A 27,223-nucleotide genomic window follows, 5' to 3' on the forward strand; every position below is an offset into this window, starting at 1 on the left:
AATGATGTTACCTGTTCTGCTGTGATCCACTGAACACATAGTTTCAGAGTTGTAATGCATGGATCATTTTTGTGCTTTACTGTGCCAAATGATTTTTTGTTGGTTTCTGTGATTGTTTCACTGGATATATACTTTCTAAGAGATGTAATGTTTGTTTTTTTAATGTATAAAATCCCTTGATTGAGAGCTGCAGAATACACTCAGATTCAAACTGCCTCTGTGCTTGTTTCTGTTTGTCACCGCCGAATCCTTACCCACCTAGCTTCAAGAACCCTCATTCCAGGGACCACCCCCATACCTGAGTGGGGTGATCCATGGCAGGGCCTAAAGCCACTTGGATAGTGGCATACACTTATTTTTGTAATCAATTAATTTATTATTATATCTAAATACACTCACTGTAGCTGTCTTCAGTCAAACCAGAAGAGGGCATCAGATCTCATTGCAAATGGTTGTGAGCCATCATGTGGGTGCTGGGATTTGAACTCAGGATCTTCAGAAGAGCAGTCAGTGCTCTTAACCACTGAGCCATCTCTCCAGCCCATGGCATACACTTATAATATAGCACTCAGGAGGCTAAGTGCTGAGCACAGCAAGCCCAGGCAACTTGGTAGGACCTATTTCAAAAATAGATTGAAGATGCACAGCTCATTAGTAGAGCACATGCCTAGCATATTCAAGGCCCTAAGTACAGTCACCAGTACCTGGGAAGGGAGAGAGCTCTGGACTAAAGAACTAATGAAACTCTAGAGCCAAATGGCAATGGGGTTGGGGGTGGGGAATACAGGAGAAATATGCCCTAATGCTAAGGAGCACAAAAGCAGAGTCATCAAAGAAATGCATAAACGCCAAGTTTGCATTCCGAGAGAGAGTTGAAACTCCTAACATATAAAGTTGAGTCAAGTGCAATACTGCATACCTATGATCCCAGCACTGCAGAGGCAGAGGCAGGAGCATTGAGAGTTTGAGGCCATCCTGGTCTGAATAATGAGGTCCAATAACTTAAACAGCTTATGACGGCTCTGCAAGTAATCTCAACCCAGGAGTTTACCCTGAGGTTACAAAAGGATTCCTGTCAGAACAGGCAGGACCCAAGAATGGAGTCGCGTGAGGGGAATTCTGAATGCTTGTGAGAAACTCCAAAAGAGTCTTGTAACCTCAGCTTCTTCAAAACACAAAACTTGTTCGTAGACTGCGCTTCACACCCCTTCCAGGTATAACGGTTAGCAGTGAGTTCACTCCAGATCACTCATTACTGCTTGCTGCTTTTATTATTTTTTTTGCCACGTGTGGCTTGTCCTTATGATTATACACCTAACTCGTGTGGTTCTTCTATACCCTCAGAGTATAAATCGTCTGATGCTCTGAATAAACGCTATTGCTTGAGACTTTAGTCCGCCTCGTTTTTAGGCTCCATTCTCCCTTTGAGGCCAGACTAGGCGCCACATAAAGACCCTGTCTCAGCTAAGTTGAGAAATGAAGGATCTATATAAAAAAGGCATGGCTCACCGACACTTGAAGAGGCCCTGCCCGCAGCAAGTCACATATCTGCCTTCCACAGTTGGGTCTACAGTTATATGGAACGCTCTCAGCCTCATTCACATTCAAAGGAGCAAGTGCCTCTCCCAGTCTGAACCGCTCCTCCACCACCCATAAGACCAGACCCTGTCATTTCTCCAAATTCTTGTTAGAAAAACTGTACCCATGGGGCTGGAAAGATGGCTCAGCGATTAAGAGCACTGGCTGCTCTTCCCGGAGGACCTGGGGTTCAATTCCTAGCACCCACATGGCAGCTCACAACCACCTGCAACTCCAATTGCCAGGGGCTCCACCCACACTCTCACACAGACAGACATACACGCAGGCAAAACACTGATGATGCACATAGACTAGGAAGAGAAAAATTTAAAAGATAAAGAAAACCACACCTCCTGAGCTTCAAGATAGAATCAGCTCCCATCCGTCCTCTAACTCAGAACCACGAAGGCAGCCACCAATTGGAGAGTATCCTTCTCTTGGTCTCTGCATGTAACTGAGGCCCAGGCTGCTCCCTATTCCTCTGATTCCTCGGGATCTAGTTCTGCTTTTGTCTACTCTTATCTTGCTAAAGTTTCATGCTTATATCCATAGCTCTTTTATTATCCTTACAGAATACACTTCCCCCTATACCAGTGGTTCTCAACTTTCCTGATGCTGCTAACACTTTAACACGTTTCCTCATGTTTGTGGTGGCCCTCAACCATAAAATCAGACTCTGGATTCCCCCCGTGCACAGATCTACTCCTTTCCCGTGGATCTCCCCGTGTACATTCCAGGTTCCTTTCTCACACCCACTTCAGGGACCCTGAACTCCCCTCGCGGGATCTACGGATTAACTTCAGCAACTGCTTGGCACGCCCCCTGGCGGCAGCACTGAGGCGCCACGCTGCTCCCCCTAGCGGCCGCTCCCCTGCACTACAGCGGCCTAGCGCCCTGCCCCGCCCCGCCCCAGCCTGGTCGGCCCGGCCGGGGGAGGGGTCGCGGTAGCGGCGGCGTCAGCGACACCGAGGCGGTAGGAGCTTCAGGCTCCGGAGCAAGATGGCGGCGCGGGTGCTGCTCGCGCGAGGAGGCCTGCTGCGGCCAGCCGCCCACAGCGGCTTCCTGCCGGGGCTCCGGTGAGCAGCGCCGCCCTTTCCGGGGCCCGGCCGGGGAGGGGCCGCCGTGGGGCGAAGGGCGCGGGGTCCCCGGGGCTGGGAGGGGACGCCGTGGGGCCGGCCTCCCGAGTCCCAGGCGACCGAGGGCTGGCGTGGCTGCGGCGCCTTCCCGGGCCCCCGTGGGGCTCAAGGTCACCGTCCTGCCGGCGCCGCCCTTGCCGGGGACGCCGGGGCTCGCGGGCTACGTCCGCCCGCAGCCTCTGCGCGCTGCGCCCCTCGCAATAGCAATGCCTCGCCCCAGGTCGTGCAGAGAAGCAAAAGGATGGCTGGTCTCCCTGGGGAAGCTGTACCCCGGGCTCCCCAGTCGGGACAGCCCTTAAATTTGAAAGCGGAGTGGCTCCAAAAAAAAAAAAAAAAAAAAAAGTAGCCCACGGTGGCCAGCTGTAGATGGCGGAGTTCGCTGTCGAAACTTTTTCTTTTTTCCTGACCACCGCGGAGACAGTGCTCGGTGTGTCAACCTGTCACCTTGACATCCCCACGTTTAAAAAGCGAAAGGCCATCCGAATTTACCGACAGATTTGTTTTCCCTTCTTTCCTTCCTTTATATGCTTATTTGGTGTTTAAGCGGTTTGTAGGATTTATTTTCTTATGTGTATAAGTGTTTGCTTTCATGTGTGGCTAACACATAGGTGCCTGGGGCAGCCAGGAGAAGGTTTTGGATCCCCAACTACCCGGAGTTACAGAGGGTTGTGAGCCGCCATGTCGGGGCTGGGAATTGAATCTGAGTTCTCTTCTAGAGCAGCAAGTGTTCTTAACCCCTGAGCCATCTCTCCAAGCCCTATTTATGTATGTATGTGTGTATGTATGTATGTATTTTGAGACAAGATCTTGCTACATATATTCCTGGCTGGCCTTGAACTTTCAGCAAACCTTTTGCTTCAGACTCCAAAGTTCTGCAGTTGCAGGTGTGCAGTTGCAGGCCAGCCTTGGCTAATTGAAATATTCCTTTTTTTTTTTTTTAACCTCTGAGCTCTCTGCCACGTGTGTGTAATTGATTTTCTTCCACCATGTGGGTCTGGGAAATTGAATGTAGTTGATCAAACTTAGCAGCCAGTTTCTCTACTCCTTAAGCCATCTCACCAGCTCCAGAACTTGTCTTCAGATTTCTTTTGTTTGTGCGTATGTGTGGTTTTTACCTGCATATATGTATGTGCACCGTGTGCATGCCTGGGGCCTTCAGGGACCAGAAGAAAGTCTCTGATCCTCTGAAGTACAGTTACAGAAATGGTTGTGAGCCACCACTTGGGTGCTGGGATTGGAACTCTGCCCCTCTAGGAAAGGAACAGGTGGTCTTAGGCAGGGAGCCATCTCTCCAGCATTATGAGAGCACCATATAACATGGCTTGTCTGATTTAGTGGCAATCTTTAGAACTAGGGTGTGTATCTCACACAGACACACAGAGGACAAGAGACACATCTCGAGGGAAAAGTGTGTGAATGCTTTTGTTTCAGAACAGATGCAACTTGTAGATGCAAATTATTTAAATCATCTGTAATATGATTCCAAGTGGAATGAACCGACTTCTTACTTTCATATCTGTTGTTACTGAGCAAGCAGTCCGAGCCCCTAAAGTTTGTATTTTGCTCCTTGGGAAACAGGCAGCTGAACCCCAAGGTGCTCACTCAAGGCCTAATGCTCAAAGTCATGAAGCTGGTAGAGTTTTGGACCTACCAGGTACCGGTACTTGGAGCCAAATGCTCCCTACCCCTTGATTCCTTGAGGACACTCTCACCCTCCTCTCTCCCTTCCTGCCAATCCTCTCTGGGAGCTATTCAAAGAGGAGGAAGAAGAGGGAGTCCTGAGAAGTTTAGAACCTTGTAAAGTCTGAGGTGTAGGCTGTTCAAATGGAAAATCCAAATGTCTGGGCTATAGGCAACTGGTGGGGATTAGCATATAAGAATGTTGATTGAAGCCGGCGTGGTGGCGCACGCCTTTAATCCCAGCACTCGGGAGGCAGAGGCAGGCATATTTCTGAGTTCGAGGCCAGCCTGGTCTACAAAGTGAGTTCCAGGACAGCCAGGGCTACACAGAGAAACCCTGTCTCGAAAAAACCAAAAAAAGAAAAAAAAAAAAAAAGAATGTTGATAGATATCTGGATTTTATTATACTGTTTGTGTTTTTACTGAGGTTTTGTTTTTGGTGGTGGTGGTTTTGTTTTTCTGTGGGTTTTGGTTTGTTTGGGGGGTTAGAGGTTTTTTTGGGGGGAGGGGTTGGTTTTGGGAGAGATGGGAGTTTGAGAGACAGTATCAGGCTGTTAAGCCTGCCTCTGCCTCCCTAGTGCTGGGACTGAATGAAGGTGTATGCCACCACCAGGCTTGTTTTGGTGTGTGTGTTTTGTTTTAAAGCCACCGTGATGGATGAAATTGTTTTAAGGAGAGAAGGAGGCTAGTGAAGAAGCTGAGAAGCAGGGCCTAGTGTGTTTCAACATTTACAGGCTGTTGAATAGAGGAGAAGGAGCCAGCAAGGAAGACAGGGAAAGAGCAGCCAGAACCATCATTATGTGACAGGCGTCAGAGAGGGGATATTTATTGGACCGGTTAGCTATGCCTGATCCTGGCTAAAAGGTTAAGTAAGATGGCAGTAAATAAATAAATAAATAACAGATGTGCTCACAGGGATGTTGAGGTGACCTTGCAACATGAGTTTCAGATAGGAATCAGGTCTCTGTAGGCATCTCAGACGTGTGTATTCTAGTACTATGGGTCGAGATCCCCGGCCGGGGGTCACATCAGAAATCCTGCATATCAGCTATTTATATTATAAATCCAAAGAGTTAGTAAAATTCCACTTCTGGAGTAGCGATGTGATAATGTTATGGTTGGGAATCAGCACAGCATGAGGAACTGTAGTAAAGGGTCGCAGTGTTAGGAAGGTCAAGAACCACAGCTGTAGTCCATTTTATTTAGCTATGGATTGTATTAAGCCCAGAGTTCTCAGCTGCTTATTAGACAGTCGCCTAGAAAGGGTTTTAAGGTACAAAGGATTTTTTGATTGCTCTCTTCCCAGGGATGGACCATCTCCCATCGTCCAGGCCAGAAATCAGGCCTTTCCCAAGCCTGTGCTGCCTCTCTCCTAGCCTTCTAATCTGGTCGTCAGATCTGTCATCTTTGCTTCCCAGTATCTAGGCTCCACCATCTCTGTTCTCATCCCCCTTAACTGTCAGCAGCAATTGTATGGATTCCTTTGAAGACTGTGAACTTGATCCCATCATTGAAGGAAACAGATTAAAAAAAAAAAATTCTAAGAGGCCATTTTTCCATTATAAAAATCTCCCTTGGGGCTGGTGAAATGGCTCAGTGGGTAAGAGCACCCGACTGCTCTTCCGAGGGTCCAGAGTTCAAATCCCAGCAACCACATGGTGGCTCACAACCATCCGTAACAAGATCTGACTCTATCTTCTGGAGTGTCTGAAGACAGCTACAGTGTACTTACATATAATAAATAAATCTTTAAAAAAAAAAAATCTCCCTTAACCAACCTGTGCTGGCAGGAGAGGTGGCTTAGCAGTTAAGGGCGTGTATCTGAGTTTGTCTCCCATAGCACCCACATTACCCATATCACATACTCATACTCTCCTCTCCCATGCATATACACATAATTAAAAATGGAAATAAGTCTTTAAAAACTTGGCTATAGTCAGTACTTGGGAAAGTGAGGTGTGAAGGTTGTGAGTTAGAGGCTATCCTGGGCTACATAAAGAGACACCCACACACACAGCCCTGTCTCAACCACCCCCATACAGACTGGATCCTAATCCTTTCCTTCCATCTCCAACATCCCTCCCATGAAAAGCCATTTAGAAGACAACGCAGACGTGTAATAGAGCATGGATGTAGATATTTTAGAACAGCTGTGTTTCTTAGATATGATAATAGCATAGCGGATTTATCTTAGTTCTCTGGAGATACATGTTAAAGTATTCACTTATTGAGACAGTGTCTCACCCATTGTGCTGGCCAGCCTGGAACTCTCAGTGTAGACCAGGCTGGCCTTAAACTCAGAGATCTTCCTGAGTCTACCTCCTAAGTGCTGGAAGTAAAGATCTGACCACCACGGGAAGCATATGCTGAAGTGTTAAGTGGTATGTGTCTAGACAATTTCCAAATCGTCAGTTTTCTTTTAACTTACACAACACATTTTTATCTACTTGGAGTGTGTAAATTATTTCAACTTCTCTATGTTTGAAGCTTTTCTAAACAAGAAATGGGTGAGAGGGTCTCTGTAGCTGCTGTGCAGGAGTTAGGGTCACAGGAGTATTGCTTTAATATGAAACATCTCAGAATAGATCTGCCGCCCTCCCCTGCCCGTGCGTGCTTCCTCACTGCAATACTTACTCCTGGCTTTGTGACTAGCCCTCACAAACGCTGTCTCCAGCTGACAGACGCTTCCTCCCCTTCTCTGTCAGTGGTTCTCAGCCTGAGTCAAGACCCCTTTGGATTGCATATCAGATATTTACATTACGATTCATAACAGCAAAATTCCTGTTAGGAAGTAGCAAATGAAAATCATTTCATGGTTGGGGATCACCGCAACATGAGGGACTGTGTTAAAGTGGCAGCCTGAGGAAAGCTGAGAACCACTGAGCCACATCATTAGCTCAAGAGTTACTTCTTCCTGGCACCTCATCTCCCGGCCACCTGAGACCCTGCCTCATCCGGCCACCCTGTGCTCCTGCATCTTATCCCCCACCCCCTGGGCCTCTGTCCAGAGCTTATCTGGGGATGCATGTGATCCAGTTCCCCTGCTCTCGCCTGCAGGCTCAGCTCTGTGGGGTCAGGGCCGGGTTCATTCTCTGTATGTCCTTCTGCAGCTAGCCCAACCCCTAACACATACCATGATGCAGTTAGCAAATATTTGTGGGTCAAGTGGGTAGGTAAGGCCCCCTGTGCTCTTTCTGAACATTCAATCTTTTTCCCCTGCCTCCCTTTGCTGACTAAACCTTAGTGCTGTCTCACACCTGGTCAGCGCTGTTTTCCACCTCTTGGTTTTTGAGGCGGTTTTGGTCGGGGGTTGGGGAGTGTGTTTTGGGTTTTGTTTGTTTGTTTGTTTTGGTTTTTCGAGACGGTTTCTCTGTATAGCCCTGGCTGTCCTGGAACTCACTTTGTAGACCAGGCTGGCCTCGAACTCAGAAATCTGCCGGCCTCTGCCTCCCAAGTGCTGGGATTAAAGGCGTGCACCTTTTATTTTATTTTGTTTTATTGTTTCACTGCAGTTGGGTTTATGGTTTGTTTTATTTTGAGGCAGGGTTTCACAGTTTAGCCCTGGCTGGCCAGAAACTTGATATGTAGATCAGACTAGCCTCAAACACAGAGATCTGCCAGACTTTTTCTCTAGTCTTGGGGATGCACTCCCAGCCCCAGGGGTGTCTTTTGAAAGTATTGTTTCCCTTCATCTCTACATCCAACATCTGGACAGGAGACCATCCATCCTTTTTCCCATCCACCCAGAGGTTTCTTTCTTTGTTTTTTTTCTTTTTTAATATTTATTTATTTGTTTTGTTTTTTATTTTTATTTTTGTTTTTATTTATTATATGTAAGTACACTGTAGCTGTCTTCAGACACACTAGAAGAGGGAGTCAGATCTCATTAGGAATGGTTGTGAGCCACCATGTGGTTGCTGGGATTTGAACTCAGGACCTTCAGAAGAGCAGTCGGGTGCTCTTACCTGCTGAGCCATCTCACCAGCCCTAAAGATTTATTTATTATATGTAAGTACACTGTAGCTGTCTTCAGACACTCCAGAAGAAGGAGTCAGATCTTGTTAAGGTGGTTGCTGGGATTTGAACTCCTGACCTTCGGAAGAGCAGTCGGGTGCTCTTACCCACTGAGCCATCTCACCAGCCCTCTTTGTTTTTGAAAACAGGATTTCTCTGTGTCCCTGCCCATGGAACTCACTACGTAGACCAGGCTGATTTTGAACTCAGAGATCACCTGCCTCTGCCTCTCAATTGCTGGCATTAAAGGTGTGAGCCACCTCTCCTCGCTGAGTGTTTGGCTTTTGGTTTTGGGGGTTTGCTTTGTTTTTAAGGCTTCCTTCAATAAAAGGTTGGGCCAGTCATGGCAGGAGAGTCCAGGAACTGCACCCCCTGCCCTGGGGATTGGCCCAGTATTACCAGGCTGCTTTTCCTGCCTGTTTTGAAAATCTGCTGGCAGTATCCATGGCAGTGTAACACGCAGCAGCGTAGCGCCCCGCCCACGCTGACCTGGTACCACCCGCTTCTTCCCACTCCCGCCCTGCACACCTTACAGACGCATGCGTGCCGTCCGTTTCCCGACCCTGTGTACTTGTACATGTTGTTCTCTCTGGCTAGAATTAGCACCTGCCTTGTCCATCTGTCCTGCCCGGCCTCCAGCGCAGGGCTGCAGAGTCTCTCCTGGAGTCACTCTTGCTCCTCTTGAGGCCAAGCCGGTGATTCATTCCCCTGAGCTCTGGCAGTGTGTCCGCTCTGGGATCTGTGCTCATTCTGGCTGTTTTCCCCGGGAGATGGAACTGACTTAGCATCTGGTAGAACCTGATACCAACAGAGCCTAGCATACAATGCTTATTCTCAATTCCAGTGTTTGATAGAAAGTAGGGACCCTCCAAGCTGGATGTGTGTCAGTCTGTCTGTCCATCTGTGTCTCTGTATGTTTATGTGTATGTGTGTATATGTCTCTCTGTGTATATGTATGTGTTTCAGTGTGTCTGTGTCTCTGTGTTTACATGCATGTGTATGTGTGTATATGTCTATCTGTGTATATGTATGTGTTTCTGTGTGTCTGTGTCTCTGTGTCTCTGTTTATATGCATGTATGTGTCTATGTTTTGTGTGTGTGTGTTTCTCTGTGTGTATGTGTGTCTGTGCCTGTTTATATGGGTGTCTGTGTGTATATGTATGTGTCTGTGTGTTTATGTGTGTGTGTCTGTGTCTGCATGTGCCTGTCAGTAAGAACCCAGGCCTTGCCTGGATCCAATCTCTCTGGCAGCTGTTGGCATAGCTCTCTCCATATTTGGCTTAGACAGTGAGAGAGACTGGATGACGTGTCATCAAGTATCCTGTGCCCAGGACTGGGCATATCATATCGGCTTTTGTCAGCTGAAACCTGACACTCAAACAAGATTTCAGAGTTTGACCCTCAAAGCCAGGCTCGCAGGTTCGGCCAGAGATGTAGGTTTGGGAGATGGCCCTGATTAGTAGAAACATTTTGAATGTTGTTTGTTCTTTGAAACTTCTGAGCCCATTGTTTAGTCTCTCTGAGCTTGTCTGGGGTTGCAAGACCTCCCTTGCTGTGGTTTTGAGGCTCTAATGAAATGACCTAGGCAAATGACCTCAAGCAGCCCATGGGAAGAAATGTGTCTTTAATAACTGTTGGTATCCTTGAGTCCTAAGGAAGAAGAGAAAAGTGTCACTGTCCGCTCTATACTTAGTCTACAAATAATCCTTTCAGAGTCACAAATACATTCAGTGCAATAAAAATTAGTCATGTTTTGACGCTGTTACGCTTTCTTTAAAATAACTAAACGCAAAAGAAACTCTCTGAAGTAGTCTGCCGCTAATATATACATATATTGTAAAAAAAAAAAAAGGTATATTTTGATTTTCTTAATACCCTTGTTGACTTTTCTACAGTGAACATTTTTAAACTTGATTTAATAAAAATGTTAATTTTGGATATGCAGTTTTGTAAAAAAAAAAAAAAACCTTTTTCAGTTAAATGGTAATGACTTTATTTATGTTCAGTAATATAGACTCACAAGAAGCCATACATCTTAATGCCTTTTTTCTGTCGTTTCTTGAGCGCGATGTTTACTGTGTTCTCTAGCACTTTGAGTTGACATACAAGAGTAATTCTGGGAACACCTATATAATGAACTCTTTAAAAGGAGACTTCTGTCCACAGTTCTCTGCAATAACTTGGATATTTTTAAAGTTTTATTGAGCCAGTGTGTTCCTAAATCATCTTGGGATGAACAAACTTAAAGGGAGACTTGTACTAGCGATCATTTTGGAATCCTGTTTTGAAGTCTTGTGGATGAGTTCTATTAATATATTAGATTAATAGCTTTTTCATGAGAATTATCTTTTTTTTTTGCATTAGTAACTTCTTGAATATAGGAAAAACTTTTAACGTCTTCTTTTGTCAGTGGATTAAGAGCAAGGATTGACCTTACAGTTTAATTCAGGTGGCGGGGGGCGTGGGGTGGGGGACACACAACTCAGTAGTCTTGTTTTGTAGCTATCAGGATAAAGGAGAGCAGCTATAGCAACATGCTGATACATCAGTTTCACAGTTACCAGTTAGAAAAGCCACTTCTCCTTCTACTTAGTTTACTTTATGTCCATAAACACAGTGTTGATTGAGATGTATTATTTTTCAATTAAAATGGTTTTCTCCTAAAAAAAAAAAAATTAGTCACATTTGCACATGTATAGTGCATGCTTGTCTGCATTTTTTTTTTTTTTTTTTTTGGTTTTTCGAGACAGGGTTTCTCTGTAGCCCTGGCTGTCCTGGAACTCACTTTGTAGACCAGGCTGGCCTCGAACTCAGAAATCCACCTGCCTCTGCCTCCCAAGTGCTGGGATTAAAGGCGTGCGCCACCACACCTGGCTGCTTGTCTGCATTTTTGAAGGATACATTAAACACAACTGGAATAGGCCACAGTGGCACATACCTGAGCGTGAGCACTGTGGAGACAGAGACAGAGAGCTCAAGAGTTCGAAGCTAGTCTTAGCCACACAGTGAACTTCGGGTCATACTGGGTGTCATAAGACTGGATCTGAAAATAGACAACCAAACACACTGTAAAGTAACCTATAAATCTTGATGATGGGGAAGAAAATGAATTCACTGTTATTGCTTTGGTTGTAAGTGAAATTGCTATTGAAGTAATTTTCTTTTAAAGTTTTTGTTGTGCTTGGGTTGGTTGTGGTGGTGGTATATTGCTGAGACAGTCTCACGCTGTGGGCTAGCCTGGTGTGGAATTCACCATGTAAACCAGGCTAGCCACAAACTTGAAGTGGTTTCCTGGCTCAGCCCTAGCTTGGCATCCTTTTTTTTAATTTTGCTTTTGTTTATCTGTTTGTTTGAGTCAGGGTTTCTCTGTGTAGCCCTGACTGGCCTCGAACCCACAGAGATCCACCTGCCTCTGCCTCTGAGTGCTGGGATTAAAGTGTGCGCTGCCACAGCCCAGCCCATAATGTTTAAGGATTTATTTATTTATTTTATGTATGTGAGTTAGCTATATAGATGGTTGTGAGCCTTCATGTGGTTGTAACTTAAACACACACACACAAAAAAAAAGCCGGGTGTGGTGGCGCACGCCTTTAATCCCAGCACTCGGGAGGCAGAGGCAGGCAGATTTCAGAGTTCAAGGCCATCCTGGTCTACAAAGTGAGATCGAGGGCAGTCAGGGCTATACAGAGAAACCCTGTCTCGAAAAAAACAAAAAACAAACAAACAAACAAACAAAAAAACCCAAAACAACACAACCCCCCCCCACACACACACACACATTGACTTATTTATTTTTCATATATAGGTATTTTGACTGCATGTATGTCTATGTACCCTGTGTGTGCCAGGTGCCCTTGGGGGCCAGGAGATGGTATTGGCTTCCCAGAGATTAGTTACAAACAGTTGTGAGCTGCCATATGGGTACAGTGTGGTTTATCATATCCACTTGCCACTCTTCCCAAGCCCCACGGTCACATCCTCCCGCTGCATGCGTCTATTTATCCCTAGTCCCCTGGGTTCACTTAGTACTCCCCATATGCACATGGCTGTGGGCCATCCGCTAATGCTCGAGCAGCTCCCACCTGGAGCCAGCCTGAAGAAGAAACTGATGGGAGAGATGGCTCGTGGTGAGAGCCACTTGTTGCTCTTGTGGAAGACCCAGGATTGGTTCCTGGTACCGGAATGGTACTCACAACCACCCATAATTCTAGTTTCTGGAATCTGGTGCCCTCTTCTGAACCCTTTCAGGCACCAGGCACATACGTGGTACACATGCATACATGCAGGCAAAACATACACACACACACACACACACACACACACATGAGATAAATTTTAATCTTCAAAAAATTAAATAAAATTTAAAAAGAAAACTGACTCAGCTGGGTGTCGTGGGGCACACTTTTAATCCCAGCACTCAGGAGGCAGAGGCAGGCAGGTTTCTGAGTTTGAGGCCAGCCTGATCTACAGAGTGAGTTGCAGGACAGCCAGGGCTACACAGAGAAACCCTGTCTCCAAAAACAAAGCAAAGCAAAATCTGACTCTTCCTTCTCTAGCAGGCTTTGATCACCAGTAGCTCCTTGGCTAGTAGGTGAGGTTTTATGAGCCCCTCTATTTGCGTGTGTGCATGTGTACGTGTGTGTGTGCTCACATACAGACCCCAGATCAGGGCATCCAGTGCCCACTTGCATCACTCTCTTGCTCTCAGGCAGAGACCCTTCCTGAGCACAGGATTTACATCTGAGCTAGGATAGAAGCCAGCAAGCCCCAGCAGGCCTGTCTCCACTTCTCTCTGTGCTGGAGCCCTAGGCATATTTAGGGAATACCCAACTTGTGACTCGGATTCTGGGATCAAACTGCAGTCCTCATGATTACAGAGCGAGTCCCCTTAACCCCTGCAGCAGCATCTCTCCAGCCCCTCACTCATAGGCTTGCCATTTGCTGCATCAGAGTGTCAAACAAATGTCCAAAAGGTGCTATGCTCCAAGCTGGGTATGATGGGACACACCTATAATCTTAGCACTCCGGAGACTGAGGCGGGAGGATTGAGAGCTTGAGGCCGATCTGGGGGTGCACAGTAAGACACTGTCCATAAAACATTTTGTTCTAAAAATAGGCTCAGGCTGTTTTAGGCTGGCCTGAAACTTGCTATGTAGACTCAGGGTGCTTCAAACTTGGTAATCCTCCTGCCTCAGCCTCCCAAGCACTGGAATACTTGGTGTGTACATGTTGACTGGCCAAAACTATTAATATACGTAGGAAAAAGGCAGGCCCCTGTTGACCGGGACCAGGAGACCCGGGCGAGCAAGAGCTAGGCACCACTGATTTTTACCTGGTACTGGGCATAAAGCACAAGGCATAGCAGAGTCTAACGTAACTACCACGAAGTCTCCCTACAACTGGACCCTGACCGGGGCGGCCAGGAGTCAAGATGAGGTTTTCTCCCACCTCTCCATAGCCTGCAGTAAGTCTACTAAAACCAATACCAAAACTGGGATGTATGATAGAGCTAACACTTTGGAAAGCATCTAGAGTGGGCATTTCAGGTTGGTTGGTTGGTTTGTTGGTTTCAGACAGGGCTTGTCTGTTTCACCCTGGCTGTCCTGGAAATAGCTTTGTAGACCAGGCTGGCCCTGAACTCACAGAGATCTGTCTGCCTTTGCTCCTGAGTGCTGGGATTTAAAGCATGCGCCGCCGCCACCACCACCACCTGGCCAGACAGTCCATTTTTTTAAAAGATAAGCAAAGGCTGTGGAAAGAACGAGCTGCTCCTAAGCAGGCCAGTCTGCGAGGTCAGAGGCACAGGCAGGAAGGATGGATTCTGTATGCTGTGTCCAGTTCACAGGGGAACCAGGAGGGGGGCGGATGACCATTAAACAAGCTGCTGGTGCCAGAGGTCCCACCCAAGAGTGCTTTCACTGAGAGTCCTGCATAAAGGTGGACGAGAGGCCAAGGGCTCAGGGAGGGACTAAAAGCAGCACACTGTAGGGGTCCACTGATAAAATCTCACTTAGAGCAGACGAGGGGGGGGGGGATAGGATCAGCAAAAGACTGGCAGTAGGATACCAAGCATCCCAGGAGAAGGGGAAATGGTCCTTCACAAGTCTGCCAGCTTTTCCTGGTGCGAGCATAGGCTTGGTGCAGTCAAGATTTGATTACTCCCGTCATCTAAGCCACAGTTTCTCACCCCACCCCCCTTGCCAACATGACTGTCTCTGTCTTGCTTTCATCAAGGCAGCCATTGAAACAGGCGCCTCATCTGAGTCGCTTCAAGACACCTGCCAACCAGCTGTCTTCCCAATCATGGTCTCCTCTGGGTCTGAATAATCTATTGTCGTCTGAAGACTAGGGGAGACAAGCATTCAGACTACTTCAGACACAGTTATGAGACTTGTATATAATCAAATAAACAAAACATTAGAAAAAAATGCTTTTAAAAATTATGTAAATGAGTGATTGCCTGCTTGTATGCCTGTGTACCACTTGCAGGCCTGGTGCCCATGAAGGCCAAAAGAGGGCCTCAGAGCCCCTAAAGCTGGAGTTACAGAAGGCTGTAAGCTGTCGTGTGGGTGCTAGACATTGAACCCTGAATCTCTGGAAGAACAGCCAGTGCTCTTAACCACTGAACCATCTATCTCTTCTCTAACTCAAATTCAACAACAACAAAAATCTGTGTCTAAAACACTTAAAGCCAGATGTAATGGTGCACACCTTTAATCCTAGCATTCAAGAGGCAGAGGCTGGTGGATCTCTGAGTTGAGTTTAAAGGCAGCCTGGTCTACACAGCAAGTTCCAGGCCACACCCAGAACAACATAGTGAGACCATGTCTCATAGAACAACAAAACTAAGTTGTGCATAGTACTAGGAGGTACACACCTGTTGTGGAGTGCCACAAATTTGAAGCCAGCCTGTTCTATATAAGGAAACCCAGGGTATCCAAAGATGCATAATCAGACTGTCTTTGAAAAAAAAGTTATTGCCGGGCAGTGGGGGCGCACACCTTTAGTCCCAGCACTTGGGAGGCAGAGGCAGGCAGATTTCTGAGTTCAAGGCCAGCCTGGTCTACAGAGTGAGTTCCAGGACAGCAAGGGCTACACAGAGAAACCCTGTCTCAAAAACAAAAAAAAGTTATACAAATTAAATTTTAAAAAAATTTTTATTTATAGGAGTACACACCAGAAGAGGTCATCAGAGCCCATTACAGATGGTTGTGAGCCACCATGTGGTTGCTGGGACTTGAACTCAGAACCTTTGAAAGAGCAGACAGTGCTCTTAACCGCTGAGCCATCTCTCCAGTCCAATTTTTAAGTTTTTTTATTTGTTTGTTTGTTTGTTTGTTTTTCGAGACAGGGTTTCTCTAATTTTTAAGTTTTTATCAAAATAAAATGTGTTATCATTCATTTAGAGATTCTTCAAAATAAGTTTAAAATTTTTTATTTAAAAAAATGGAAAAAAAAAGAAACAAAATAAAACGAACAAAAAACAAACAAAGAAAAAGAAAAAAACAATGGATTGATGATAGAAACAAGCACTATATGACTCTGAGAAAAAAAGAGTCTGTGTAGCCCAGGCTGGCCTCAACCATTCTGTTTCCCAGCCTCAGCCTCTGGAGGGTTGAGATAACTAAGATTCGATGCTTACCATTTTTAGTGATGTTGCTGTGCATATGTGTGTATGTACATAGGAGCATAGAGACCAGAGCTATTAGGTCCCCTGGAGCTGCCTAGTGTGGATGCTGGGAATTGAACTCTGGTCCTCTTAGAGTACATACTCTCAACCATGGAGCTGTATCTGCAGACCTCAGAAACAACTCTTTAAGCCTTCTCCATATTCCAGATGCTATTCTAGGGCTTTTAGGTGTGTTATCTGGAAGAATGCACGTGTTCACACTCAAACCTGTACAAGAGTGGGGCCAGCAGGGCTGGTGAGATGGCTCAGTGGGTAAGAGCACCCGACCGCTCTTCCGAAGGTCCGGAGTTCAAATCCCAGCAACTACATGGTGGCTCACAACCATCCGTAATGAGATCTGACTCCCTCTTCTGGAGTGTCTGAAGATAGCTACAGTGTACTTAAAATAAAATAAAAATAAATAAATAAAAAAGTGGGGCCAGCAAAATGGCTGAATGGGTAAAAGAACTTGCTACACAGTTCTGATGACCTGAGTTCAGTCATCAAAACTTACCTAAAAAGGCCAGCTGTATGCCAGGAAGTCGTGGAGCACACCTTTATTCCCAGCACTTCGGAGGCAGAGGCAGTCGGATCTTTGTGAGTTCCAGGCCAGCCTGGTCTACAAAGCTGCACCCACCTGTAATCCCAGTGCACCTATATTGAGACGGGAGAATTGCCTCAGACACTTGAGGGCCAGTTAGCCTGGAGTATAATGCAGCGTATCAGAAACAAGAGATCCTGGTCAACAAGATGAAAAGAAAGAACTCCTAAAAGCTGTGCTGACCTCCACAAGGGTCCTGTGGCACGTGCACACACACTCCTCTACACTCACAGACACCAACAGAGTAATAAATTTTAAAGTACAAAGTAGGCTGACAAGACACCCAAAGAGTAAAGTGTCCCATCACCATGTCTGACAACCTGAGTTTGACCCTCAGGCCCTCCACAGTGGAAGGAGAGAACTGACCTCTTACATGCATCCACACAAACAAGTATAGTAAAAGAGAAAGCACAAAATCGAGGAAGAGTCGGTGCAGAATTAGTTATGTGGGACAGACTCCTGTCCTTGTGAAAGTGACATTAACCCATAACAAAGGAGCTTTGACCTGTGGTAAAGCAAAATGGAACAGTAGCCTGCTCTTCTTGTTTTGGTTTTCAGGACAGAGTTTCTCTGTGTAGCCCTGGCTGTCCTGGAACTCCCTCTATAGACCAGGCTGGCCTCGAACTTGGAGATCTGCCTGCCTCTGCCTCTGGAGCATCCCTCACGTTCTCTTTTTAAAAAGAGTTAGGCCGGGCGGTGGTGGCGCACTCCTTTAATCCCAGCACTTGGGAGGCAGAGGCAGGCGGATTTCTGAGTTTGAGGCCAGCCTGGTCTACAAAGTGAGTTCCAGGACAGCCAGGGCTACACAGAGAAACCTTGTCTCAAAAAACAAAACAAAACAAACAAACAAACAAACAAACAAACAAATAAAAAAGAGTCAGGTGTAGCTTATAATCCAGCACTGGGGAAGCAGAGACTTGTTGGTCAGTCCCACTAACCTATTTGATGCATTCCAAGACAACAAGAGACCTGTCTCAAATACACAAACCAGACTGGGCCAGATGATGCACGCCTTTAATCCCAGCACTTGGGAAGCAGCGGGAGGAGGATCTCTGTGAGTTCAAAGCCTGTCTGATTTATATAGAGTTCCAGGCCAGCCAGGGCTACACAATGAGACCCTGACTCAAAAAAAAAAAAATTATTTTTTAAGCAGGCTGGGGCTGTTGGTCCCACTTGCCTAATATTTGTGAGGCCCTAAATTCAGTCTCCAGTACTGAAAAGGGTGGAGCGGGGGAGAACCTGAGGAATGACACCTAAGGTCGTCTTCTGACTTCCACGTGTGACGGTGGGCACGTAAAGATACAAACACATATACATACACATAAAATATATATTCACACATTTACCACAAACTCTAGATTTACTGTTTCACTGACTTTGCTCTAATGATGGGTTTTGTGTATTTATCCTTATGTCTTGCTCATCTTGCCTCCCCAACCCGGCCCCAGAGGTAGGGATTTATGCTCCTGGGAGTGTGGCAGTATTGGAGAAGGTGAGGGTCTCCACACTCGTGAAGACTCAGAGCACCGATTTTATTCTCCCCTAGGAAAGTGACATCCTCAAGTCACCGAGCTCGGGAAGACAGCTGGCTAAAGTCCTTGTTTGTCAGAAAGGTCGATCCGAGGAAAGATGCTCACTCCAACCTCCTAGCCAAAAAGGAGACGAGCAGTCTGTACAAGTTACAGTGTGAGTAACGGCCCCGCTGGCCTGATAGTTAGCTCTGTCTGTCTGCCTGTCTGTCCATCTGTCCATTCAACCATTAAGTTTATCATTGCATTTTCTTTCCTTTCAGTTCACAACGTTAAGCCGGAATGCCTAGACGCATACAACAAAATTTGGTGTGTATCTCAAATTATCATTTCCTGGGAATAAGGGAGGCATGTAATTGATGTTCATACATGTGGGCTCCGCTGACACTCAATAGCTCAGGAGAGATCTTTGATCCCCTAAAGCTGAGTGCTCAAAGGTTAGCCTGAGGACTGCCAGGGGCACTTGGGAGGGATGGTGGAATGGGGACACTGCCAGGGGCACCTTTAAGCACAGCTTGCTCAATCGGGACCCAGAAAGACTGTCTGCGCCTTGAATCTGTTCAGGCCTTCCTGAGAAGTAGGAACTCAGGCTGGAGAGATGGCTCAGTGGTTAAGAGCACTGACTGCTCTTCCAGAGGTCCTGAGTTCAATTCCCAGCAACCACATGGTGGCTCACAACCGTCTGCAATGGGCACCCGATGCCGTCTTCTGCTGTGTCTGAAGACAGTGACAGTGTATGAAATAAAAATATGGTCGGAGCAGGAGCCAGCCGGGGGGGGGGGGGAGGGGGGAGAAGTAGGACCTACATTGTTTTTCCCTGAGTGAACCTGCCATCCCAAAGCCCTGTGTGAGGACCTGGGGTGGACTCAGTAACAGGCCTGTAATGCCAGCTCATAAAGATAAAGACAGAAAGGACAGGAGTTCCGAGTCATCCTTGACTTCACAGTGAGTCTCTGGCTGGAACACAGCTTGAGCTGTAGTGTGGAATTCTTTCTAAAACTTAAAAAAATTAGCTAGGTGTGATGATGCATGCTTTTAATACCAGCACTTGTGATGCAGAAGCAGGCAGAGCTCTGTGAATTCCAGGCCAGTGTGGTCTACATATCAAGTTCCAGGCCAGCCAAGGCTACATGGTGACACCCTGTCTGGCTAATTTTTTTTTCCAATAAATTAAAGATAAAGAAGCTAGAGGGATGGCTCAGTGGTTAGGAGTGCTTGTTGCTCTTGTAGAGGACCTGGGTTCAGTTCCCAGTACCCACATGATAGACAATAACTGTCTTTAGTTACTTTTCTGTTGTTATGCTGTGATATCATGACCACGGTAATGTACATACAGAAGCAGTATCTTATTGGAGGCTCAGTGTTTGAGAAAGTGGGTCTGTGGCCATCATTGTTGGGAATATGGCAAACAGACTGGCAGGTAGGTAGCAGGTAGAGCAGTAGCCCATAGCTTACATCCTGATTCACAGGCATGAGAGCTAATTGGGAATGGGCTGGGCATTTGAGGCTTCAAAGTCCAACACACACACACACACACACACACACACACACACACACACACACACACGTCAGACCTCCTCCAACAAAGCCACACCTAATCCTTCCCTAACGAAGTTTTACCAACTGGGGACCCAGCATTCAAATATATGAGCCTGTGGGGTCCATTCTCATTTAAATTCCAAGGGATCCAGCACCCTCTTCTGGCTTCCATGGGCACTGCATGCACATGGTGCATAGACATTGATGCAAGCAAAACTGCCCATACAGGTAAAATAAAAATAAATCTTGGCCATATGTGGTGGCTCTCATTCCAGCCCTTGGGAAAGGCAGGAAGATCTCTTAGGTTTAAGGCCAGCCTGATTTACAGAGAAAGTCCTGGGATAGCCAGGGATAGATATATAGAGAAATCCCATTTCAAAACAACAATAGTGAACTTTGTTTGGGGGGGTGGTTTGGTTGGTTTGGGTTGGGTTTTTTGTTGTTGTTTTTGTTTTTTCGAGACAGGGTTTCTCTGTGTAGCCCTGGCTGTCATGGAACTCACTATGTAGACCAGGCTGGCCTCGAACCCAGAAATCCACCTGCCTCTGCCTCCCAAGTGCTGGAATTAAAGCATGTGCCACCACCACCTGGCAATAGTGAACTTTTAAAGTAAATAAATATGACCAAAACCAAAGATGTTGATCTCTTAGTTTTTCCCCCACCAAATGACGTATTCCCTGAGCTCTGCCTCTCTGGTCATCTTTGTGTCCTCTCTGTGTCCTGTCTTAGATTCTTGGCTGGGTGTCTTTAGTGAGTTTAAATCTCACTTCAGACTCCACACTACAATCTTTTTTTTTTTTAAAGATTTATTTATTGATTATATGTAAGTACACTGTAGCTGTCTTCAGACACTCCAGAAGAGGGCGCCAGATCTCGTTACGGATGGTTGTGAGCCACCATGTGGTTGCTGGGATTTGAACTCTGGACCTTCAGAAGAGCAGTCGGGTGCTCTTACCCACTGAGCCATCTCACCAGCCCTCCACACTACAATCTCCAGCTCTCCTGTCCCTGCTGTGTTATAGTTAACCCTTTCCTGGGTTCTCAGAGATGAATCACCGAGGGCTGGCATTCTTCATGTGCCTTATATCAGGGTGCCCGCAAGTCTCTTCCTCAAACTCACTCTCAGCCTACCCAAGCCCTGTCCCCAAGTTAACTTTATCTCTGCCTGCCCTCATGGCCTGGAACAACATGTCCCTTACTGTCCTAGTGACCCCTTACCCCAAAGTATGTCACACAATCTGTAGTCAGACTTTTGGCTACTTTGTAGGTTCTTTTTCTTCCACTGTTCTCCACCTTTTCCACGTTTCAACCCCCAACACTAGATAGGAAAGAAGAAAAGAGAGAGGGAGAGGAAATGATGTTATCCTTAGACTCCTTCCTGCTGATTAGGGACATAGAGTTCCTTGGGGCGAGTTTGATCTTTGCCATCAGAAAATCTAATTTTTTCTTCCTCTCATTTCTTTTTGAGCACAATTACTTAACAAACAGGAACCAACAGTAACAGCAAACAACCTCTCAGGGTCTTACCACTTAAACACCCTCTGAAAAGTCCCCAGAATTCCAGATATCACACAGTTGCAGAAACTATCTGCCACTGGCAAAATCACACCCCTGCCAGAGCACACGGCATATCACAGTCAGCTGCTGTGGACAGTCCAAAGCAGCCTCATATCTCTTACCTGGGATTGAAATGAAAACATCCCATAATATTTCTGTGATTTTCAAAGAAACCAAAATTCTCACTACCTCTATCTACTTGAGTTCTGTTTTCTTCCCACACTGTGGTTTATTTTTATTTGTTTGTTTGTTTTCCTTTGCTATACAACTTTGAGGAGCACCTATTCCCACAATGTAACTGCCACCTTTAGAGGCCCCTGTCAGGAGACTCTGCCCACCCATCCAGTCGGTTCTCAGTACAAGTACTGCCTGCCTCACAGCCCCTGCCTAGATAAGGCCAGGGCTTATCAGAGCAAGTGTGGGGCTCTGCACAAAGGACCAACTGATTCCGTATGTGAGTCTGTGTAGCTGCCTAGGGCCCACTGTCAGCCCCACCCTTACCCCCTCCCTTGTACCTCTCTGGTCCCCACCTTGTTTGTGCACACTGATGCCACTCCTCCCCAGTAGCTCCACTGCACAGTTGTTTACCTCCTGCTTACGTCAGGATGCTCGATAGTGGTAGCACATGACTGTAATCCAGACATTGGCACAAAGGAGGGTAGGGGCAGAGGCAGGAGGATCGTTGCAAGTTGGAAGCCTGTGTGGTTGACATAGCAAGTTCCAAGCTAGCCAGGGCTACACAGCAAAATCCTGTGTTCGAAAACAAAAAAAAAAAAAAAAAATCAAAAAACAAAACAAAAGAAAAACCACTAAACAACAATGTGTAGCACTTGTCACCATCCTCCGGTAATCACAGTGTGTTGTCAGCAGATACACTAAACAAGTAGCATTTCTTTTTTCTTTCCTTTTTTCTTTCGTTTTGTTTTTAAGACGGGATCTAGTGCTAATGTTCTGTATAGCCAGGCATAGAGGCAGACGCTAGTACCTAAGAAGAATCAGTCCCCAGTTTAAGGTCCGTATCAGCTACATGAGACCATGCCTACACCAAAGGAAGGTTACTGTGGAGTTAAGCTCAGATATGATGCCTGTTAAAAGACATGCGTGGCCATGACTTGTCAAGGCTCAGGCACCAGTCCCGTTCCTGGTGGTCCTGAATCGGTTGGTGTGTTCATCGTGAGACCTCTGAGACACCCGAGCTGGCTGAGTCGAGTTGTTGCTTCACATGTGTGTTTTGTTTTGATTCACCCACTCTTAGATCACACGGTGTCTGGAGGTCCCCCCCCCCCCATCCTGCTCCCAGTGCCTTGCCCTGCTGAGTTGCCTAGTGCTCCCCTCTGCCTTGAATGCCTCTCCCCACGCTCTGATCTATCTCTTCCATGGCCTTGTGTGTAATTCCTGACTTTCATTCTTTATGGGAAGCAGCAGAACCTAACTGTTGCAAACATCGCATTCCTAAATAGCTTTGTTCTTTCTCCTAAAATAGCAAACAGTGGAGCCGGAGCTCCTGGAGCCTGGGACCTTTGGTCCTTTGTAAACACCTCTATCAGTGTGCAGGAGTTGCTTGTAACTCTTGCAGATAACCCGGGGTTAAAGCCTAAGCTGTTGATAAGTTGGGGGCTGATACACAGCAGAATGTGGCTGACCCTTCAGTTCCGGATGGATGTCATCTTCTAAATCTGCTGTGGAGGGCTGGCGAGATGGCTCAGTGGCTTTGGGTACTCGTTGCTCTTCCAGAAGACTCAGGTTCAAGTCCCAGAGCCTACACGATGGTTTACAACCATTCATAACTCTAGTTCCACGAGATCGGATGCTCTCTTCTGGCGTCTGTGGGTACCAGGCACACTCATGGTACACAGATATACATGCAGATAAAACACTCAAATTCAAACCACGTATGTTATAGAGGCAGTTGGCAGAACAGGTAGTCAGTGGTTTGCATTCCAGATGATGCTTTCGGGGAAATGGCTCCCCTGTTTAATCGGCGCTGCTGTCTCTTCTCTTTAAGTCAAGAAGTGTTACCAAAGATCCATGAAGGCAAGCAGTACCCTTGTACCCTGGTGGGGACGTGGAACACGTGGTATGGCGAGCAGGATCAAGCAGGTAGGAAGCAGAAGTCTTTGGGATGGCTAGCTCTTCCTCACGTAGCTCTGCAGTCCTTTCATTGAATGGTCTGGTCAGTGAATGCTTGTTTTTGCAATCCTTCTCGAGTCTCATTCTGCTTTGGTGGATCAAATGACTGGTTTCTTCAGTCACTAGCTGTAAAAGGACTTCTTTAAAAAATGCCCGAATCTGTTATGGAAACATAAGATAACTCGAGGGCAGATACGAGGCACACTATAATATTTTACCATGTTCATGTGGTGGATCCAAGGCTCAGTACAATGTTGAACTGTGTTCATGTGATGGATACAAGGCACACTACAGTGTGCTACTGTGTTCACATAGCATGCACCTATAGTGTCAAGGGAAGAGTTCCTTGACACTAAATGTTTTCTGTCTTTTAAAATCCATTTCAGTCCACCTCTGGAGGTATGAAGGAGGCTATCCAGCCCTCACGGAGGTCATGAATAAACTCAAAGAAAACCAGGTAACAACTTTGAAAAATAAATGTGTGTATACTTGAAAAATACACGCATGCGCTTGTGCAGTCTAATGTGTATTCACACAGAACCTCATGACAACACTGTTATTAGCTTTTGTAATTAAGCCATTCAGCCTTCACAGTAGAAATTTCATTGTATGAACTCTTAAAGTTGTATATAAGCATGAGATTGCCCGTTTTAATACCATCAAAATCACAGTTCCTCCATGACACCACATTGCAACTGAGGAGACACTGCTTTGACACTGGCTAAGCTGCGTGGTAGACACAGCCCTGGATAACATTAGCAACCCAACCACTCACTCACTGTTTTCTTTTTGAATTTTTGCTTGTTTGTTGTTTATTTGAAATGGTCTCGTCTAGCTCAGACTAGCCTCAAATTCCTTATGTACCCAGGGATGGCCGTGAGCTCCTGATTCCCCTGCCTCCCAAACCCTGGGACCGTAAGTGTGCACCTCCATACCTGGCTTCTGTGGCGCTGGGAATCAGACCCTGCCTAGTGGTTTAAAGTGCGTGTTGTTCTTGTTGAAGACCAAGGTTTGGTTCCCACACTAACATATCAGCTCACGGCCATCGTAACTCCAGGTATAAGATCTCCAGGGGATCTTATGCCCTCTTCTGACCTTCATGGGTGTCAGGCATATGCGGTACATATACATGCAGACAGGCAGAACATTCATACACAGAAATAAAACAAATCTTTACAAACAAGCAAAAAAGCTGGTATACATTAGGAAGTTAATTCATTGGTTAGGAATTTGTTATTTCCATGCAGTAGATTCAAAACTAAGATGGAAGCTGGGCATGGTGGCACACACGTTGGAGGCCAGCCTGGTCTACAGAGAGTTCCAGGACAGCCAGGGCTACCCAGAGAAACCCTGTCTATAATATAACTATATCTTGTGGTATGTTGATGTTATTAAAGCATATCTTCATGTAAGTATCTGAAGATTTCATGAGCATATTTTCTTCCACCCAAAGGAATTTGTAAATTTCCGAAAGGCCAGAAGCGACATGCTTCTCTCCAGGAAGAACCAGCTGCTGCTGGAGTTCAGCTTCTGGAATGAGCCGGTGCCGAGACCGGGCCCCAATATATACGAACTCAGGTCCTACCAACTCCGAGTAAGTAGCAGACAGGTGCACGCTGGCTGTCCTTCCCTGCTTCCTGATGCAGACAGGAAAATGGAAGTGAGCATTTTGTTATGTGTTTGGAGTCTTACGTTTATTTTTGAGGGGGCAGTGGCAATGATTGGAAACAGGGTCTCTGGTAGCCCATGCTGTCCTTGAACTTGAGCTCCTCCCTCCCTGAGTGTTGGCGTTACAGGCATTACCACCACGTCCACCTTGTATTTTGATCTGACTTGTTCCCAGCTCCCCAGCCCCACACCCCATCAAGTCTTTTTTTACTTTTTTTCCTCTTTCCTATCCCTTCTCTTCTGTTAAGTTCTCTTGTATTTAAGTCATTATGTATAATGTTTATTACTTGATGTTTTTCCAAATAACTTTTTTTTTTTTTTTTGGGTTTTTCAAGACAGGGTTTCTCTTTATAGCCTGGCTGTCCTGGAACTCACTTTGTAGACCAGGGTGGCCTCAAACTCAGAAATCCACCTGCCTCTGCCTCCTGAGTGCTGGGATTAAAGGCGTACACCACCACACCCGGCACTTTTTTTTTTAATTTAATTTTTTTATATCCATTGTCCCCTCCCATCACCCCCTCCCACAATATTTCCCCCATCCCTCCTCCCCTTCTCCTCTGAACAGGTGGGGCCCCTGGGTATTCCCCCAACCGTAGTGCTTGAAGTCTCTGCTATAGCAGATCCTCCTCCTCCTCCTGCCTTCTGGACCCTGGGCTCACGGTGAGCCCTGCCACACCCGGTCTATACAGGCAAACACTGTTCTGAGCCACATTGCACCCCCAGCTCCAGGCAAGAAGAAAAACATCCCGTGCAGAGCCAGGCACAATAGATAGCAGCTGCCCTAGAGTGCCGAATCTCTCTGAGTTCAAAGCCACCCTGGTCTATAGAGCAAGTTCCAGCCAGCCATGGCTATCCAGAGAAATCCTTTCTCAAAACAACAACAAAAAAGAACTGAATAAAAATGTAAAAATGAATGACCTAGATACAGCCTTGTCTTTCCGGGTAGCCTCTAATTGTACTTAGGATAGAAACCATGGTTAATTGTGTTGATTGACCACCTTCCTCCTGTGCACACTGGTCATCCTCCCCAGCCTCCAGTAGCATTAAAGAGTGGCCTAATAATGATCTTTGTGCTGGGGAAGATGGAGAGAGGTCCTTCAGAGACTAGAGATGGACTAACAGTGGTTTAATCACCACTGAGGATGGCTTCCCCTTGCGCTGTACATAGGTTATCTATTCATATGACACCATAAAATATTAAGTCACAGCACAAGAACACAGCACAGACATAGTTTTGTTCCTGTTCTATGATTTTTTGATACAACTAACCAACATCTAAATTCCCTTTCAGCCAGGAACGATGATCGAGTGGGGCAACTACTGGTAAGTACGTTACAGGGTTGAGTCTGTTGGTCTCATTAATAGATTATTTCAAGCCATATCATGAATGATTTTTGCTTGTGTTGCTTTTTTTAGATAATCTCATATCCCAAACTCACTGTATAACCAAGACAGCTCTTGAACTCCTGATCTGTCTGCTTCTGCCTCCCAGGTTCCTGATGTAGAGGTGTGTGCCACAACACCTGCTTCATGCGGTAAATCCTTAGGTTTAGAAAAAGTAAACAAGGGGCTGGAGAGATGGCTCAGCAGTTTAGAGCACTGACTGCTCTTCCAGAGGTTCTGAGTTCAAATTCCAGCAACCACATGGTGGCTCACAGCCATCCTTAATGAGAACCAAATAGAGTGAGGCCAGAGCGAAAGGGAAGGTGGGGGAAGGAAGAAAAAAGTAAACAAACAAAACAAAACAAAAAACCATAATGCCCCGTCTTGATGCTGCACTTTCGCATTACTTGTTTATCTTTATCTTCTGCACATTGGTCTTTTTCCTACATGAATCCCTGTGTGAGGTGTTAGATCTTTCAGTTACAGACAGTTGTGAGCTGCTGTGTGGTTGCTGGGAATCGAACCTCAGTCCTCTGAAAGAGCAGTCAGTGTTCTTAACCATCTTTCCAGCCTCTATCTGATTTGTTTTCTTTAATTTTCTTTTTACGACAGTTTTGCTTATCTATGGGAAAGGAATATGGTGAATGTAGAGGTCAGGACAACTTCTAGGAGTTCAGATGTGCAAGACGTGAGAGAACGATATCATGGATCCCCGTTCTATTCTTATGCCTAAGCTTCC

At 46.2% G+C, this 27,223-nt stretch overlaps 1 protein-coding gene across 2 annotated transcripts in view; it reads left to right on the forward strand.

The window, feature by feature from the left end:
* The first annotated feature begins 2,507 nt into the window (after positions 1–2,507).
* Positions 2,508–27,223, forward strand: part of Nipsnap2 (nipsnap homolog 2) — a 35,152-nt gene continuing 10,436 nt past the window's right edge. For both annotated transcript variants that reach the window (XM_021162400.3, XM_085837214.1), the window contains exons 1-7: positions 2,508–2,654; positions 18,225–18,364; positions 18,471–18,516; positions 23,309–23,403; positions 23,820–23,890; positions 24,887–25,027; positions 26,393–26,424. In XM_021162400.3, coding sequence (XP_021018059.1) covers positions 2,578–2,654; positions 18,225–18,364; positions 18,471–18,516; positions 23,309–23,403; positions 23,820–23,890; positions 24,887–25,027; positions 26,393–26,424 — 602 coding nt within the window. In that variant the 5' untranslated portion in view covers positions 2,508–2,577. The remainder of the gene's footprint in view (positions 2,655–18,224; positions 18,365–18,470; positions 18,517–23,308; positions 23,404–23,819; positions 23,891–24,886; positions 25,028–26,392; positions 26,425–27,223) is intronic.

The sequence above is a fragment of the Mus caroli genome, unplaced genomic scaffold (assembly GCF_978045245.1).
Source record: "Mus caroli unplaced genomic scaffold, Mus_caroli_1 scaffold_4, whole genome shotgun sequence".
NCBI lineage: Eukaryota > Metazoa > Chordata > Mammalia > Rodentia > Muridae > Mus > Mus caroli.